The sequence below is a fragment of the Falco biarmicus genome, chromosome 10 (genome assembly GCF_023638135.1).
Source record: "Falco biarmicus isolate bFalBia1 chromosome 10, bFalBia1.pri, whole genome shotgun sequence".
In the NCBI taxonomy this organism is placed as follows: domain Eukaryota; kingdom Metazoa; phylum Chordata; class Aves; order Falconiformes; family Falconidae; genus Falco; species Falco biarmicus.
The window spans coordinates 16,653,041-16,669,605 of record NC_079297.1 but is presented as its reverse complement, the minus strand read 5'-3'; the positions used below and the strand labels follow the sequence as shown (position 1 = coordinate 16,669,605).

General features: G+C 68.8%; 1 protein-coding gene across 3 annotated transcripts in view; it reads right to left on the bottom strand.

The window, feature by feature from the left end:
• The window catches only part of SLC12A5 (solute carrier family 12 member 5), a 34,287-nt gene extending 18,098 nt beyond the window's left edge, over nt 1-16,189 (bottom strand). For 2 of the 3 annotated variants that reach the window (XM_056353255.1, XM_056353256.1), the window contains exons 1-5: nt 15,802-16,189; nt 1,495-1,589; nt 1,123-1,254; nt 771-917; nt 91-145 (exon numbers count right to left, since the gene is read on the bottom strand). In XM_056353255.1, the coding sequence (XP_056209230.1) occupies nt 91-145; nt 771-917; nt 1,123-1,254; nt 1,495-1,589; nt 15,802-15,910 (538 nt within the window). In that variant the 5' untranslated portion in view covers nt 15,911-16,189. Of the gene's footprint in view, nt 1-90; nt 146-770; nt 918-1,122; nt 1,255-1,494; nt 1,590-8,760; nt 9,052-15,801 lie in introns of those variants that run through there. The other variant, XM_056353257.1, reaches the window with a different exon arrangement.
• Nucleotides 16,190-16,565: the final 376 nt, after the last annotated feature.

Here is a 16,565-nt window from a genome sequence, read left to right as displayed (position 1 = left end):
CCCCTCCTGGGGCACAAGACAGATGCCCAACCCAGCAGGGAGCCAACTCCCCTCACCCCAGCACACACATGGACACAGGCTCAGCTCTACCTGGCACCACACCGTTGGTGGCAATTGCACTCATGGAAATGGCCGTCAGCATTGTCTGCAGGAAGGAACAGAGAGTGTCAGCGCCCAGCAGAGCTCCCTCTTCACTGGGGCAGAGGGACAGGAGAGTGGGAAGGGAGAGCTGGGGCCACAGCAGGACATGGGGGACCCTGGGGCCATGCCGAGATGTGCCCCAGGGCTGGGCTGTCTGTGGGGAGAGGCAGATGGACGGATGGATGGATGGGCAGGCAGCACTAATGGCCAGCAGTGCAGTGGGGGGCTGAGCCCCTTGGAGGGACTAGCAGTGCCATGAGGGGCAGGGCATCCCCAGGCTGCCTGTGTTCAGTGCTCCCAGCCTCTGCCCTGGGGTCACTGTCTTGGTGACCCGTCTCGATGCGGCATGGTGCGCACGGTCAGAGCAGGGGGGACCCCCGCCACATTCCCCCCACATGGCAGCTACAATCTGGGGCACCATTTGAGCAGTGTTCTGTTGCCGACTCCTTTGGGAAGCTGAAGGCTTCTCCTTGCTGTAAGCAGGGGAGGGGTAGGGGCAGCGGCAAGGGCAGGGGCAGGGGCAGGGTGGGCTAGCAGGTAGTGCACCTCTCCACAGCCTGGCCAGCTCAGCTGGTTACACCCAGACCCTGGGTGAGGCCAGCAGGGACCTGGTCAGCTCCATCACTCACGCAGGAGCAGCAGAGGAAGACCATGCAGAAAGACTCCATGATGCCGGCGATGCCCACCACCCAGGTGAGGCGCAGGAAGAGAATGACCCCAAATATGTTCTGGAGGCAGGGCAGGTAGACGCCCATGAAGGTGCCCATCCGTGGGGCCTGCCAAGGGAGGGGGCAACCATCAGGGCTCACGGGCCTGGCTGGCGGAGGAGCGAAGGGGTCCCGCTCCTCCTGCAACACAGCCAGGGACCCTGGGTGGGACCACCCCCCAGCAGGGCTAAGGGACCCAGCTGTCCCTGGGGCAGCCCGTGGCCTGGCACTGTACAGCCAGGAGAAGAGGCTGCATCCCTCCTGCGTTCCTCACCTGCACTGGCTTCTTCTTGCCCCCATCATTGTTCTCAGCCTCCTCATGCTCCCGGCTGCCCTGTGGCAGGTTGGTGTAGTTGGCCAGCCCGCTCAGCAGGGATGAGACCATTGGGCTGGTGTCCATCTCCTCCTGCACAGAGCAGAGCCCCAAGCTGTGAGGACAGTCCCTCTGGAACCCAGCCAGCCCCAGGACCCGGGGCCTTTCCCAGATGCCACCCCACTGCCCGTCCCACTGGGTGCAGCTGGGGGACCCTGGCCTGGAGCTCCGGCATGTCCCAGTGCCCAGGGCATGGGTCAGGGTGCTGTGGGACAGCTGCCCAGCTTGGCCTCCTTCCCAGGGACCCCCTGCCCCTCCGCCTGCACTTCCTACCTCAAAGAGGGCCATGTTCTTGCCATCATACTCCTTGCCCTTCTCCAGGTCTGTGCTGTTGATGAAGGGGCTGCTCTCCTTGGGATTGCCATCACCTGCAGACACCACAGGGTCAGCCAGGCAGCCCCCGCCCCAGCCTGTGCTGGGAAAGCATCCACCCCCCTGGGCTGCCACTGTGAGGGGCCGCAGCCACATCCCAGCTCCCATGGCTGCCAGGGCTGTGGGCACCATGCTCACACCTGATCCCAGGACAGGTGATGGCAGCCCATGCATCCCAGCTGCCAGCATCACCTCCCACGCCATGCACGGGCAGGGGCCACTCATCCCCAGGAGCCGTGCACTGCCCTGCCCATCCGGGCCAGCTCGCAGACCCGCTGGAGTGCATCCACGCAGTGAGGTGAGCGGTGTGGATCCAGGGGGAACACTCCCAGCGGGATGGCTGGCAGCAATAATTCATGGCATGGGGTGCCCACGGGTGAGCACGCTGGGTCTGCCCACAGCATTGCGTCTGCAGGGGCAGGATCTGGCCGGCTGCATAGCGTGCCACTGTGGAGGGGGACAGTCACGGCATGGTGCCTGGGAGTGGGGCGAGCAGCCAGATGTCTGCTTCTGCTCACCACCATGCACCACAGGACTGGGGGCCACGGCCTCGCCAGCTGTGCTGCAAAGTGGGGAGGCATCCGGCAGTGCCAGGACAGAGGGCAGGTGCTGCTGCTCTGCCTGAGGCAGTGGAGCTGCCCACAGCAGCACAGAACCTGCAGAGCTGCTGGGACAGGGCCACGGCTGCTCACTGCATTAATGACCTCGTGCAGAAGAAACCCAGAGTCGGCTTAATAGCAAGCAAAACAGCCGAGCTGCAGAGCAGCAGAAATAAATCAGGCTGGAAATGGAGCAGCAGCGAGGACGGTGCTGCTGGAGCAGCACAGCCCTGAGTGGAGGCCCAGAGGGGAGGGGAGCAGGGGCCACGCGGGGCCAGGGAGCCAAAGGACATGGTGCTGCGCACAGCAGCTCAGCGGATGATGGCCCCCATGGCACAGGGAAACCCTGGCAGCCAGGCCTGATCCCTGGTCCTGGGTGGGAGCAGAGGGGCGCCCTGCCACATACCCATCCCCACCATGGCTGCACAGCCAGGGCAATCGAGCACCACTGGGCAGGCTGCCTGCATGGGCAGGGTTACAGACCCAGGCCCAGGGCTGTCCCCTCCACCAGCCTTGAGCACGGAGCCTGGGAGCAGCCAGGGGCACAGAGATGGCACGGGAGCCACCCACAAGCCGGGCCGGTACAGCCACCCATGCACCGCGGCAGCCTCAGGACAGACCCCGCGATCATGTAGAGCAACCAGGTCTTTTGAAGACCGCCAGCCCTGCCAGTTGACTCATATTTGGGATCCTGGGAGCCGGCGTGCAGTGGTGATTCACCATCTGCAGTTTCACCAGCAGACACGGCACTCCTGGCTGACTGGGAGGTGAAGCCCCGAGCACCACAGGTGGCACTGACCCGTGAACTGGCCCCCCACCTGCTGTTGGTCCCTGGGCTCCTCTGGCACGGGGCAGCAGTATCCCTGACAGCACAGCCGAACTGTGGGGCAGAGCCCACAGACTTCTCCTGTGCAGGAATGCCCATGGCGGCAGCACTGGGACATGGGTACAGCCAGCCTCGCCCCGGAGCCCCCTTGGACGCGCACCTGGTGCCGTGTGCCACACCACCGGCATGCCTCCTGTCCGCTGCCCCCCACCAAAGGGTGCACACAGGGTTCTCAGCATGGACCCAATGTGCTCCTTGCTCCAGATTTGGCCTAAAGTGCTGCACCCAGTGCTCATTAGGTAATTGGCATGGGCTGGCACCCACCTGCTCAGCATGGCACCCACCCACCCACGCTGGCTCCAGGGACCACACAGATGTGGCATCTATCATGCCAATGGGGACACCCTCCAGACCAACAGCAGGGGCCATCCCCGGCAGAGGGACACAAGGGTGAAGGAGCAGGGGTGCCTGGAGCCCACCTCCCCCCTGGGACTGAGTGGTGCCAGATGGCCCCTCAGGGGCACGGGATCAGGGGCAGCCGGGCAGGGGGAACATACTCGCAGCCCAGCGAGGCCCAGGGACTCCGCCGCGAGAGCAGAGCCCACGGGGGCCTCGCCTCGCCGCCTGGTACACGGCCGACGACATCACCGTGCTGGTTTCCATGGCAACGGCGAGCCACAGCCGCCTCAGCTCCCGCTCTTATGTAACGACGCAGGTGGCCGGACGCTGGCCCCGCATGGCACCCGCACCCCGGCCTATGGCACCCGCCCGGACACCACAGCCGGACCCCCAGGCCCAGCCTGCCCCGACCCCACAGCACTGGCACTGCCTGGCTCCGCACAATGACACCAGCAGCACCCTGAGGTGCCCACGCCGCGACCCGCCAGCACCATGACAGCACCAAAACTCACAGTCCCTCCAACCCTCAGCCCATGACACCAACCCTCTCCAGCACCACGGGGGCTATGGCCCCATGCTGGCACCACTCGGGCTGCCAGAGCCAGGCTGGGGCACAGAAGCCCGTCACCTGGTGGTGGTGCCATGAGGACCAGCACCCGAAGAGGCCCCAGGCTGGCGGGAGGTGGGGACATAGGGACACGCATGCAGCACAGCTCCGGCGTCCCCGGGGCACAGCTCAGGGGGACCCTGCCTGCCCCTGGCCCTGCAGGCTGGAAGGAGTTAATGACAGGGGCACAGGGGCACAGGTGACAACACGCTCCCTGCTCCTGCTGGAGACCATTTTGCCGCAGAGGGGCTGGTGCTGCCTCTCCCCAGCAGCTGCCACAGGATTTGTGGTCTGTGCAGGCAGAGGCAGGCAGGAGCACCACAGCCCGTCCTAGCCAGGGCCCACCCTGTCCCCCACCTGCCACCACCATGGACAGTCCCTGCTGCTGGCATCAAGGGGGTGACACCTCCCAGCACGGGGACATGTGGGACAGTGCCAGGTCCCTCCAACGCCTGCTGGGCCTGCCTGTGCCCCGCTTCCCCAGCGCAGCCCAAGGACCAGTGGCACCAGGGCAGGAGTGCAGGATGGGGCTGGGCAGTGCTGAGGCTGAGCAGCCTCAGCATGGGAGAGGCAGTGTGAGCAGAGCCGAGCCATGCCAGGCTTCGATCCTGCCGCTCAGCCGCCCCCCTCCCCAGGGATCACTCAACTTGAATCGGCCTTTTAATTTGCTGCGGCAGCTGGAAGGGCTCGCGGCGGGATTGCTGGCAGGAACCCACAGCCCTACTGTGGGCACCGTGCAGTCCTGCTCACAGCAGGGGTTACTGCCGACCCCACCTTCCCAGGGCATCCCAAAGCCGACCCCACTGTGCACCCGGGCAGCCCAGGGCCCCCGGAGCTGAAGCACCATCCCTGCACCCCCGGGAGCTTGCCCATCCCACAGGGCAGCACTCAGGCTGCACCACCAGCCACAGTTTGATCTCCTAATGGCTTTTTACTCAGCCCTAAATTGGGTTGGGAAGTGTCATGTCCCTCATTCCAAATCCTCCCTACTCACTTTAGGTGGCACAGGGCATGGAGCACTGGTTGGGGGAGCCCAAACAGCCAACCCCTACAGGCTAATAACCAGAACGGCTGCCGAGGCTGCTGCCTGCTCCTGCCGGGCCACGACCACGGCCACGGCCAGCCTGTCCCCTCCACAGCACCCTATGAGGGCTGGCTGCCTCGTGCTGCCATGCACGGTGAGCCCTGGCCAGGGACATCAGGTGCTGGGGCTGCAGCACCAGCCAGGAGGTGCAGCAGGTGAATGGGGATGTTGCAGGTGCAGCCCCAGCCCCCCCACTCCCCCTGCACCTCTGTTTGTGTTCCTGTAGTGCCCCGTGGCCTGCCGGGGGCTGTCACTGGGGTGCTGACAGCTCAGGGATCCTCTGTGAGGGCCTGGGCACTCACCCCTCCTACACCGCCCCCCTGCACCAGTGCCACCAGCCCCAGGGGCGGCAGCACTGCGGCAGCTGCTCATGGCACCCACAGGCGCCCCGAGGCTCACCTGGAGGTGCACAGGGCACCTTGTCTTTTGCCAGTGTTTAACGGCACCAGCTGGCAAGCAACCTCCTCCCACTCCCCGGGGCTCTGCCCACAGCCAGCAGCAAGGGGCACCCCAGGGTGACCCCAGCAGCCCGGTGAGCACATGGCACTGGCTCATGTCCCGAGCTGCTGCTGCTTTGCAGGAGCTGGTGGCTCGGGAGGCCATGATGCTGTTCTGTCAAGTCCGGCCATCAAGGGGACTTGGCTGCACATCCACTACCCTGGGCTGCTGGCCTGGGTGTGCCTAAGATACATAGTGATGGCCAAGGGGCCCTTATGGTGGCTGGCATCTCTGCTCCCACCCAGGCTTCCTTCTCCCCTGAGCAAGGGTATCTGCTAGCTGCCCCTGGCAGGGTAACCCTCAGAGAGGCCACAGAGCTGCCATGGCCCCCGTTGAGGCAGAGACCACCAGTGGCTGGAGCAGCGCTGGCTTGTGCTGGCAGCATGCACAGCAGTGACGGCTCCCGGCTACAGCGCGGTGCTGGGGTGGGGGGTGGGACATTACCCCCACTCTGGGGCTGTGCTTTGCCCCTCCAGCCAGCAAGCACACCGAGTGGACTTTTGGGCTGGATTCTTTCACTGCCTGACCCAAATTGGACCAACTGCTACTTCAAACCTATCCTCTTCCTTCCTAAACCCAGGATTATCCTCCCTTTGATCAGCCGGCCCTGCAGGCGCAGGATTTCCAGCACAGGCGCTTTGGCTGGCTGCGTTTAAACAGCTTCCCAGATTCTCCGACAGCCCAAGCCCTGCCTTGGAAATGGCCGTGGATGCAGGCTCCAGCAAAGCTACCAGCCCTAAGTCTCCCCTCCTTGGGCAACCTGGGGCCTCCAGGATGAAGTGCCGGCACGGCAGCCTGCAGCAGGGCTGTGCATGACATTTCCACACCCCAAACAGAGCAGTAAAAGCTGCCAGCCTGGACACTGAAGGCAGCAGCCCTGCCTGCTCCCCCACTCTCAATTACCTCCCCAGAGGGTCTGCCACCGGCCCAGTCCTCACTGGGCTGCCGGGGCTGGAGCCCTTCCAGCCCTTGTCATGAGGTTCTTGCAGGCTGTCCAGCACAGGGATCTGAGCGGGGATGCTGCTGAGCCTTTCCAACAGAAATGGCCTAAGTGGAACCCAGGGCTTCAGCAGCACCACTGGCTCAGCAAGTCACCGGCTGGCCAGTGCTGGAGCAGCCCAGATGCATGGGGGGTGGGGGGTGGTACTGGCACGCAAAAGCTCTGCCACCCCCTTGGGTCGTCCACAGTTCCCACAGAGACCCCATGCAGGGAGTTGTGTGACCCTTGACACCAGGGGCAATCCCAGCCCCCCGCAGCAGCCCGCCGCAGCATGGGTGCAGGGGCCTCTGCTGTGTCCCTCTCTGCTGACACTCCCTTGCTCTCCCAAGCCCCTCAGAGCCCTCGCCACTTGCAGCCCCATGCCTGCCAGCCCACAGGGCACCATCTCGTCAGGCCCAGCTCCAGGGACAGTCTGCCCAGTCCATCTGTAGTGGCACCATGTCCAATACTCCTGCCAGTCTCCAGCAAGGCAGAAATGCCTGCCGCCACAGCACTGGCACTGCTGTGATAGAAACGCAGTGAGTAGGATAGATCCTAGTGTTGCAGAGGGCAAGGGGAGGACGAGAGCCCAAGGAAGGGCACGGCTGGGGGACAGCACGCCTCCCCCCCAGCCCAGCAAGGTGCCCCCAGAAGACTCTTGCCAGACCTGACCTTGAGCGGAGCCGTGAATAAACAAGCAAATAAACAGGCTCAGGTCGGCAGAGCAGGGCAAACACCAAAAGCCTCGTCACGGCTGTGCCCAAAGCCTCGCTGCAGGCAGCCAGAGACTTCTGCAGCAACTGCCAGAGCTGTCTGTCTTCTCCTGGCTGGGGCTTTCAGCAGACCCCACAAGGGGACCTGGCGGGGTGCTGGGGGCAGTCAGAGAGGCACTGCAGATCCCCTCGGGGACATTACTGCATTTCCCATTACACCTATCCCTGTGCCTGATGGAAACACCTGCAGGACAGGGTGCTGCACCGGCCCCACTGCCTGGGCGCCTGGGGATGGACACGGCCCCGCAGGGGCCCGAGGACCCTCTATGGCAGCTTGGCTTTGGTGGGTGCGCAGGGAGAGCTCAGGCCAAAGCACCAACAGTCACACGGCTGCTGCCAGGGCCTGGGGGCCCCACTGCCCGCGGGGCTGCAGCCCCGGCCCCGCGCCCGCAGCTCGCAGCGGCCCTGCCCGCCTGCACTGCGCCGGGGCTGCAGCATGCCCGGTGTGGCACAGGTTGGCAGGGAATGGCCCAGCTTGGACCGGACTGGCCGGGCACGGCACGAGCGGGACTGAGCGGACCGGCTCGGCTCGGCACGGCGCTGCAGAGCCCCGCGGCCCCGGGCGGAGCCCAGCCCCGGCGCAGGGCCCGGGCGGCCGCTTCAGCACCGCGGACAGTGGCGACGGCAGCGGCCCCGGGGGACGGCAGATGCGGGGGGGCGGCAGCGGGAGGAATGGGGAGGGCGGCTGCCGGGGATGGGGGGGCGGCAGCGGGGATGGGAGAGGCGGTAGGGAGGGATGGGGGGGAGGCAGCCGGAGATGGGGGGCGGCAGGAGGGAGGAAGAGGGGGGCGGCAGCGGCGATGTGGGAGGCGGTAGGGCGGGATCGGGTGGGCGGCTGCCGGAGAGGGGAGAGGGCAGGGAGGGATTGGGAGGAGGTAGCCGGGGTGGGGGGGGCGGCAGCCGGGCGCGGGGACCCCTGCCGGGGTCCCAAGCGGGCGGGAGCGGGCCGGTGCAGCGGCCGCCGGGGGCTGTCCGGGAGATGGCAGCGCCCGGCGGGATCGCCCGGAGCGCAGCCCGCAGCCCCCACCCGGGAGAAGGCTCCCCGGCCAGCGCCGGGCACAGCTCAGCCCCGCCGCGGCCGCTGCTCCAGCCGCGCCGCCGTTTGCCGGGGCTGCCGCAGCGGCGGGAGCGGGGCCGGTGCTGCGCGGAGGCACCGGCAGCGGGAGCAGCCCCGCACCGCCCGCCGCAGCCCTGCGGGGCCGCGGACCAAGAGCCGCGTCGCGGCCGGTGCCGCTGCCGCTGCCGGCCGCCTGCCCCGCGGCGGAGTCCGGCGGCCGCGGCACTCCCAGCTTCGCCGGCCCCCGCCCCCCCTCGCCCGGCTCCGCGCCGCCGGCCTCTGCCACCCGCTCGGCGCCGAGCCCCAGCCCCCAGCCCGGCAGGGGCGGCCGCCCCGGTCCCTCACCTTGGCTGGCGCCGCCGTCGCCGTCCTCGCAGTCGGCCAGGTTGTTCAGCATGGCGCCGGCTGCCCGCGGCCGCACGCTGCTGCCCGGGAGCTACGAGCGCCGCGCTCCGCAGCCAGCCGCGTCCCCGCGCCGCCCCCCGCTGCCGCCGCTGGGAGGGGGCTGCAGTGCGGAGGCGCCCGGGCTCACGGCTCGCTGCTGCCGGCGGAGCCCAGCCCGGCCGCTCACTTCATCACGTATGCAGGAGGCATTGCCCCCGCCGCTGTGGGGAGGGAGGGGAGCAGCGGCAGGCAGGGGCGAGGCGGGGGAGGGCGCGGAGCGGAGCGCACGCCGCCTCCCGGCTGAGCCAGGCGGGGGGGGGAACTAGGGCACGGCAGCGCTGCGGACCCCGGCTGGCGCGGGCGGGACGGCCCCGCACCCCGCACCCCGTACTCCGCACTCCGCGCCGGCCCCCGCACCGCCTCCGCTCTCCGCACTCCGCACCGGCCCCGGATCCCGGCACAGCCCCGGACCAGTGGAGCAGCCCCTGCGCCTGCGGGACCGACGCATCTTGGGGGGTGCTGAGGTCTGGGGCAGGGCAACCCCCTGACCGGGCAGACCCGGGCCCGGCCCGCAGAGAGGCCAGCGGGGGGCAGCGCCGGGGCAGGGGGTGCAGCTCCCGGGGGGGCCGTGCCAGCCACACTAAGGACCCCTCTGCAGGCAGCAGAGCCCCGGCAGCAGGACCGGCCTGCAAACACCATAGTGCAAGGGCAACCCGGGGAGGAGGGGGACAGCCGGACCATCCAGCAGCGGGGCCAGGGGTCCAGCAGAGGCTGCCGACCCCGCTCTGCCCAGGCGGGCTGCAGCAGCCCCGCAGAGTGGGGAACGCTGCCTGCAGACAGGAGTGGGCTTGACCTCACCACCCCCCTCCCCCGGGTCTCTAGGGACTCCAGGGCCACACCGTGCCCAGGAACAACACGGCACAAGCTCCCCCCCCTAGACTGGTAGGTCGAAGGCTGACCCTGGCGAAGCGCTTCAAAAGGGCCGACCCCCCGGGCCCTGCTGCCTCCTGCGCAGCCCCCAGTCCCTGTGGCCTGGCCCCCAGCAGGGCCATGAGGCTCAGGGCCAGCTTCAGGCTGGGGGCTGCTGGCAGGACCCTGCAGGGCTGCTTGCAGCCCCACTCTTTTCTCTCACCCACTTAATCCGGGAGGATCCCAGAGCCGGAGCTGGCTACAGCTCCCGGCATCTCCTCCGGAGCAGGCTGAGATCATGACAGCCTGCTGGCGTTAGTTACTTCTTGACGGCTGTAATTAATTGTTTACTTTCTCCTGGTACAGGGCCAGCTTCTCTGCAGCGCAGAAGCTCCCCAGCCCTCACCTTGCGGGGTGGGAAGGCTTCAGACCCCTCACATACATCCTGCCAGCAGCCAGAGCCCCTGCCCTGCTGCAGCCAGGACCCCCAGGCCCAGCATCCCCCAGGAACCATGCCGGCACAGCCCCAGCCCTGTCACAAATGGCGCAGATCAGACCACAGGCAGGGTGGGCAGCTCGGGGGCTGCCCCAGTGCGGGCAGAGCGCTGCCACCACCCTCTTGGTTGACCCCCCCCCAACCCTCCCTGCCCAGCACCCTGCATGCCGGTCATGGCATGGGGCTGCCCCTGCCCAGCCACAGCAGCACCATCCCCTTGCCCCCGCATCCCTTGGCCTTGAGCAGGAGCCAGCGCCGGAGCAAGGGGCTGGCCTGCTCCCAAGGGACAGGACTGGCCCCCGCATGCTGCCTGCACAGCCAGGGCTGCAGGCAGGACGCAGCAGGCAGAGCCACTCTCCCTGGTGGGTCTGGAGGGGGGTTGCAGAGCCCACCCACACGCAGAAGCCGTGGCTGGGCAGAGAGGCAGCAAGCCGGGGGCCGTGCAGGGGCCAGCCAGCCACGGCGAGTGACGAGGGTGGTTTTGCGCAGGAGGCTGCAGCGCGTGGGCTCCGCACAGGAGGGATTCTCCTGCTCAAACAGATGGGGGGAGGGAGCACGTGAAAGACCACTAATCCCCTAATCCCTGGATTATGGCTCCGTTTCAGGGGCTGGGATTTGACAGCAGCACAGAGGGGCTACACTATTGACTGCAGTTGCTTAGCCCACGTGCAGGGGCCCACCAGCAGGGGTGGGAACATTGAGGGTGTCCCCAGGGCAGAGCCAGGACCAGGGGGTTCCACCCCCCAGCACAGCACTGACCTAACCCTGGCCCATGAGCATGATGGCCTGGGGCTGGGGTTGGCAGCCCCAGCACATCAGGAGCAGAGAGATTTGGCATGGTTTGGGCAGTACCCATTCCCTCATGTTGCCTGCAGCCCCGGTGACAGACCCCTTTCCCGGCACCCTGCAGTGCCCACTGTGCAGAGGAGCACAGGATGGAGGGAGGCAGATGGCTTTCCCTGGGCATGGTGGGGGAATCAGCTGCAAGTGGCCCCCAAGCCTGGGTCCAGGCAGCATCCTGGAATGGGGCCAGGCACAGCATCAGTGCCCCACTTAACTGCAAGAAGCTGCCCAGGAATGACGAGGGAGAGCTGCGCAGCTCCTCTGCCAGGCCAAGGGGTTGGCACAGCACAGCTGGACCACTCCCCCAGTGATGCCTCTATACCCTTCCCTGGGATGGAGACTGCTGAGCTGTGCAAGACCCCCAAAAGCCAGAGCCAGTCTGGGACATGAAGCATCCCTGCAAACCACCCCGTGCCACTGCAGACCCCACAGAGCCCCCCAGGCGCATCCCAGAACCCCCTGCACCCATCATGTTGCACAGAGACCGGGTGGGGGAAACCATCCACACAGTCCTTGGCAGGACAGGTGTCCCAGCAGCCAGCCACACAGCCCTTGCCTGTCCTGTCACCAGCAGTGGTGAAACCTCCCAGGAGCAAGACATGTGCTGGAGGCACTGGGAAACCTCCTGAGGGCATGGAGTGGGCAGCCTGGCAGAAGCGAGGGTGGCCGCGCTGCAGAGATGCCCGTTGGCATGCTGCACCACCTGCAGTGATCCCCGGGCACCGTCAGCAGCCTGCCTGACCTACACCCTGCCTGGACAGGAGACCCTGTGGTCCTGGCTCAGCAGGGTGCTCAAGAGCATGAGGCTAGGCAGCCCCCAGAGAAAGAAGAGCTGGGGCAGGAGAGACCCCAGGAGGATGGAGCTGTGAGGGGAGCCTGGAGGCACAGTGAGCACGGAGGACAGTGATGCATATGCACAGTCTGGGGCTGTGCCAGAGGATTTGCACCACCGTTCGCTCTGCACTGCTCTGCCCTGCCAGCCCCATGAGCCCAGGAGCAGCATGCCCTGCAGCACCTCGACCGGACAGAAGGGTCTTGCTTGTCCCCATCCAGACAGGTCAGGGCCATGCCACCAGCACCAGAGCAGAAACAGAGCCTGGAGGTGACACAGGTGCCAGCTGGGACCTGCCAGCAGCTCCAGTGCTGGGACAGGATGTGGAGGGAGGGAGGGATGGTGTCCTGTGGGGCTGGGAGCAGAGCCACAGGGAGTCGGGAGCCAGTGCAGCTGCCCAAGGCCAAGAGCGGAAGGGAGGCAGTGGGGCAGGCCAGGAGGACTTGTGTTCCTGCGTCACCATGGCCCCACACCATGCGCAGCTGGCACAGCATCCCTGGCTGCCCTGCCCATATGTCTTGCCCGCAGCAGGACCATGGCAGTGGGCAGCCAGGCAGCCCGGCACAGGGATGAGCCACGGGGGTGACCTCCTCCCGCTGGCCCCCGCTCCCAGGCAGCACAGCTGAGGAGCCCCCGAGCAGCCCCGTGCCGGCTGCAGGGCCCTAGCGATGGCGGGCAGCAGCAGCTGAGCAAGGGCTGGAGGGCACAGTGCTGGCTGAGGAGCAGCTGCATAGCCATTGCCGGCTGCTCCCAAAAGGGTCGGGTGCAGGAGCACGGCTGACCGAGGCACTAGGGTGTCCTGTGTCCCACACGGCACCTCCTACCTGGCCCCACAGCCTGTGCAAGCACCCTCAGCCCCTGGCACCCTGCTGGAGCACCCCACAATGGGTTCAGTGGCACAGAGAGGCCTCGGAAAGGTGCTGCAGGTGGCAGTTGCGGTTTGGGCTGCCCCAGCCCCTCCAGGAGCAGCCCCACACACTCCTGTGCCATACGGCCCCTCCTTGGCATGGCCCCTTGGTGCTTTTAACACTGCCTCCCAAGTGCGCCCAGTATCCCATGAAACTGTCTTGTGCGGCTCTGTGCTGAGGGAGCCGGGGGTCTGGGGAGTGAGGGGTGGGGGGCTGTGGCAGCAGGGCATGGTGGGCAGGGGAGGCTGGCCCACCACCCATGCAGCCCCACTGAGCCTGCCCCTCACATGCACCCCTCTGAGCCTGGTACCACAAGTGGGGGCTGTGGGGGCCCAGCCCCCACCTCGCACCCCGGCCCCCTGGGGCAGCAGCTCTGCAGTGGGGTATCCCTGCAGGCAGCAGCTGCGCAGCCAGGAGGCAGCCAGGGCTGGTGGGGTCCCTGCTGCTTCCCAAGCCCACCCCTCCAGGTGCCCCCCGTGCCCCCAGCATGCCTGACCCACACAGCCCTGCCACCGGCCCCACGGCGGGTCTGGGAGAGTGGCTGAACCCCCCCAGTATCAGGAGCCGTCGGCAGGGATGACACCGGACCCGGTTTCCACGGCAACAAGAGAGGCTCCTTAACCGGATGGTTGCCATGGCGACTGCTGCCGAGGCCGGCTGCCTCGGGACACGGAGGGGCGGGGGGGCTCCGCGCCAGGGATGCTTTGGTGCGCCCCCCCGCCCCGAGCCAGGGCAGCTGCCCCACGGCCCGCGTCCCGGGGTGGGGCACGGCTGGGTCCCTGGGGACGCTCACCCGATCCCCGGCCCCACGGAAGGCCCGGCCCCCCACGCCGCGGGTGCCGGGGGAGACCCCGGTGGGGGTGGCTCAGCGGGCGGGGCCGGCGGGCGGGGCGGGGCGGGGCCGGACACAGCCCCCCCGTCGGAGGCCGTCCCGGCAGCGCCCCCTGGCGGCAGCGAGGCCCCGCCCAGCCCCGTCCGCCCCCGCCCAGACCCCGCGCCGTCCGCCCCGACCTGTCCTGACCCCCGCACCCAGCCCCGGCTCCGGCCGTGCTGCAGCAGCAACCTGCGACCTGCACCCGGCCCCGGGCCCCCGCGGCGGCACCCTGCCCGCGCCCTGCCCGGCCCCAGGCACCCGCTTCCGCCGGCCGCCCCGGCTGCCCGGGGTCCGCACGGGGCTGAACCCGCCCAGCGCCGGCCGCCTGGGGCCGCCCACGGGCAAGGCCCGCCGGGAGGCGCGGCAGCGAGCCGGCCCCGGAGCCCGGCACTGCGCGGGCAGCGCGGCCCCAGCCCGCCGGGCAGGCTGCTCCCGGGCCAGGCCCGCCAAGAGACAGGCCTCGCGGGGACCGGGGGTCCCGCAGCGCCGGCGTCTGTGCGGGAGCAGAGGGCTCTCCCACCGCCCGGTGGGTCCCCACGCCACCCCAGCACCGAGCGGCACGGCCAGCTGCAGCACCCACCTGCTCCTGCTCCGAGGTCCTGGGGCCTCCATCGCCCCTTGCCACTGCCAGCCCCACGCGTGACACTGCGAAAGGCCAGGCGGTGCCGAGCACCCACCCAGGACTTGATCTCTCCTTGGGAGCTGCACAGGCAGCTCTGCCACCCACAGCCCCACGCCAGCCCCACAGGCACCTAGCCACATGGCACCCCTGCCCACCCACCCACCTCGGGAGGCTGCATCCACAGCCCCAGGGTTGTGGAGCAATGCAGGGCACGAATCGGGGCAGCCCAGGGGCTCTCCTGCATGCTGCCCCGACCCCTTGGGATGCACCCCACCACAGCTGCGGCTGATCCACAGCACAGGGTCGGTGCTGGGGTGCCTGCTGGCAGGGCTGGGCCGGTGGCTGTCCTCTGTGAGGGCACAAGGTCACAGCTCGGCTGGGGAGTGACGCGGTCCCTGCGCCTCCCCTGCTGTGGCCCCTGCAGCATGCCCACCCCAGCTCCCCTGGGGCCAGGCTTGCTCTTCACCTAGCCTGCCTGGCCCCCAGCGAGCCGATCAGCCGCCAAGCCGATAAACTATTCCTGGAGGGCCACAGGCTCCAGCCATTGGTCCGGCTCAGCACCGGCTGCTCTGCCCTGATGCAGCCCATGGGCCAGGCCCAGCTGCCCGGAGATGCTGCGGGGCGACAAGTGGCCCTGCACCCACTCGCCACCAGGTCCTGCCCCACACTGCTCCACCACAGCTGGGATCCTGGGCAGGGGGCCCCAGGGGCCAGAGCCCACTTGCGGGGGTACAGCCCAGCTTGGCATCGTGGCGCCTGTCCGGCTGCTCGCTGCCTCCCACCAGCGCCCTTCGCCGAGGGCGCAAGGTCACAGCTCCGCGCAGCACGGTGCTGCTGTCGTCTGGGTTTCTGGGATCAATAATGGCTCTGGTGACAGCACAGCCCTGCCACCACATCCCCTGGGCAGCGCAAGGCAATGGCCTGCTGGACCCCACACTTGCTGCAACCCGGTGGGCTGCCACCACTGAGGGCTGACTGTAGCCCACCATCCTCCATAGCTCCCCAAGGACCAGCATGCAGCCTCACACCCCGCAGCCGTCCCCCCACACACCAGCCGTGGCCCCGGCTCCATCCTGCTGCCGGTGCTGTAGGAGCAGGGCCTTGCTCTGACAGACCCCCAGGACAGGGACGGGGCAGGGGAGATCCCCAGGGAACAGGGGCAGCGCCAGGGGACAGCCTGGGAATGAGGGGTCCCACCCAGGCAGTGCTGTCCCCCGAGTCCCGCAGCTCCACGCCAGCCCTGCTCCGAGGGGCCCCACCGCCTCCGAGGGGCCCGGCCGACCGACTGCGGGGCCGGGGCGACTCTGCACCCCGCCACGGTGCCCCGACGGCCCTGCCCTGCGGACCCTCCCCACAGACCCTGCCCTGCCCACGGACCCTGCTCCACCGGCTCTGCCCCACAGACCCCTCCTCATGGACCCTGCCCCACGGACCCTCCTCACGCAACCCTGCCCCACGGACCCCTCCTCACGGACCCTGCCCCGCCACCCGCCCCGCCGGCCGTGCCCGGGCGCTCACCTCTGCCGTCGCGGCCGGCCAGGCGGCCGCCCCCCGCGCCGCGGTCGGGTCCGCGGGCGGCCGCGGGGCCGTGGCGGGGCAGCGCGGTGACGGTGAACCGCCGGCTCATGGCCCCGCCGCCTCCACAAGTGGCTCCGGGCCCCGGCGGCCGCCGAGCGCGGCCCCGCCGGGCGCTGACCGGGGTCCTAGTGCCCGCGGCACCGCCCGCCGCGCCGCCCCCGCAGCTGCAGGTCTGGCACGGCTCGGATCGGCTCGGCTCGGCTCGGCTCGGATCGGCGGGCACGGCTAGCTGAGCTGGCCCGGCTCGGTTCGGCTTGACGAAGCCCGGCTGAGCTAAGCTCGGTTCGGCTCGGCTCGGCCAGCCTCAGCTTGGCTCGGCTCGGCCCGGCTCGACGGGACGGACCGCGGGCCGCTCCGCCCCGCCCGGCCCCGCCGCCGCCGCACGGGGGGTGCTGGGACCGGACCCCGGCGGGTCGGGCCGGGGCCGCGCTCTGTCCCCGCCCTGCGCGGAGCCGCGACCGCTAATTACAGCTAATTACAGCCTCGGGGCTGCGGCCGCCCCACCCTGCCCCGGCCCCGGCGCTGGGCTCCGCGGGCCATGCTGGGCCAGGCCGGGCGGCGCTGCGGGGACCCGGCTGTAGCGGGAGATCCGGGCTGCAGCGGGGGGGCCCGGCCACTCGTCGGGTCGCAGGCTGTGACAAATGCCCGTCTGTCACTGCCGGTGGGGTGCCGGGGTGCAGAGGAGGGTCAGGGGCTGCCGGCGT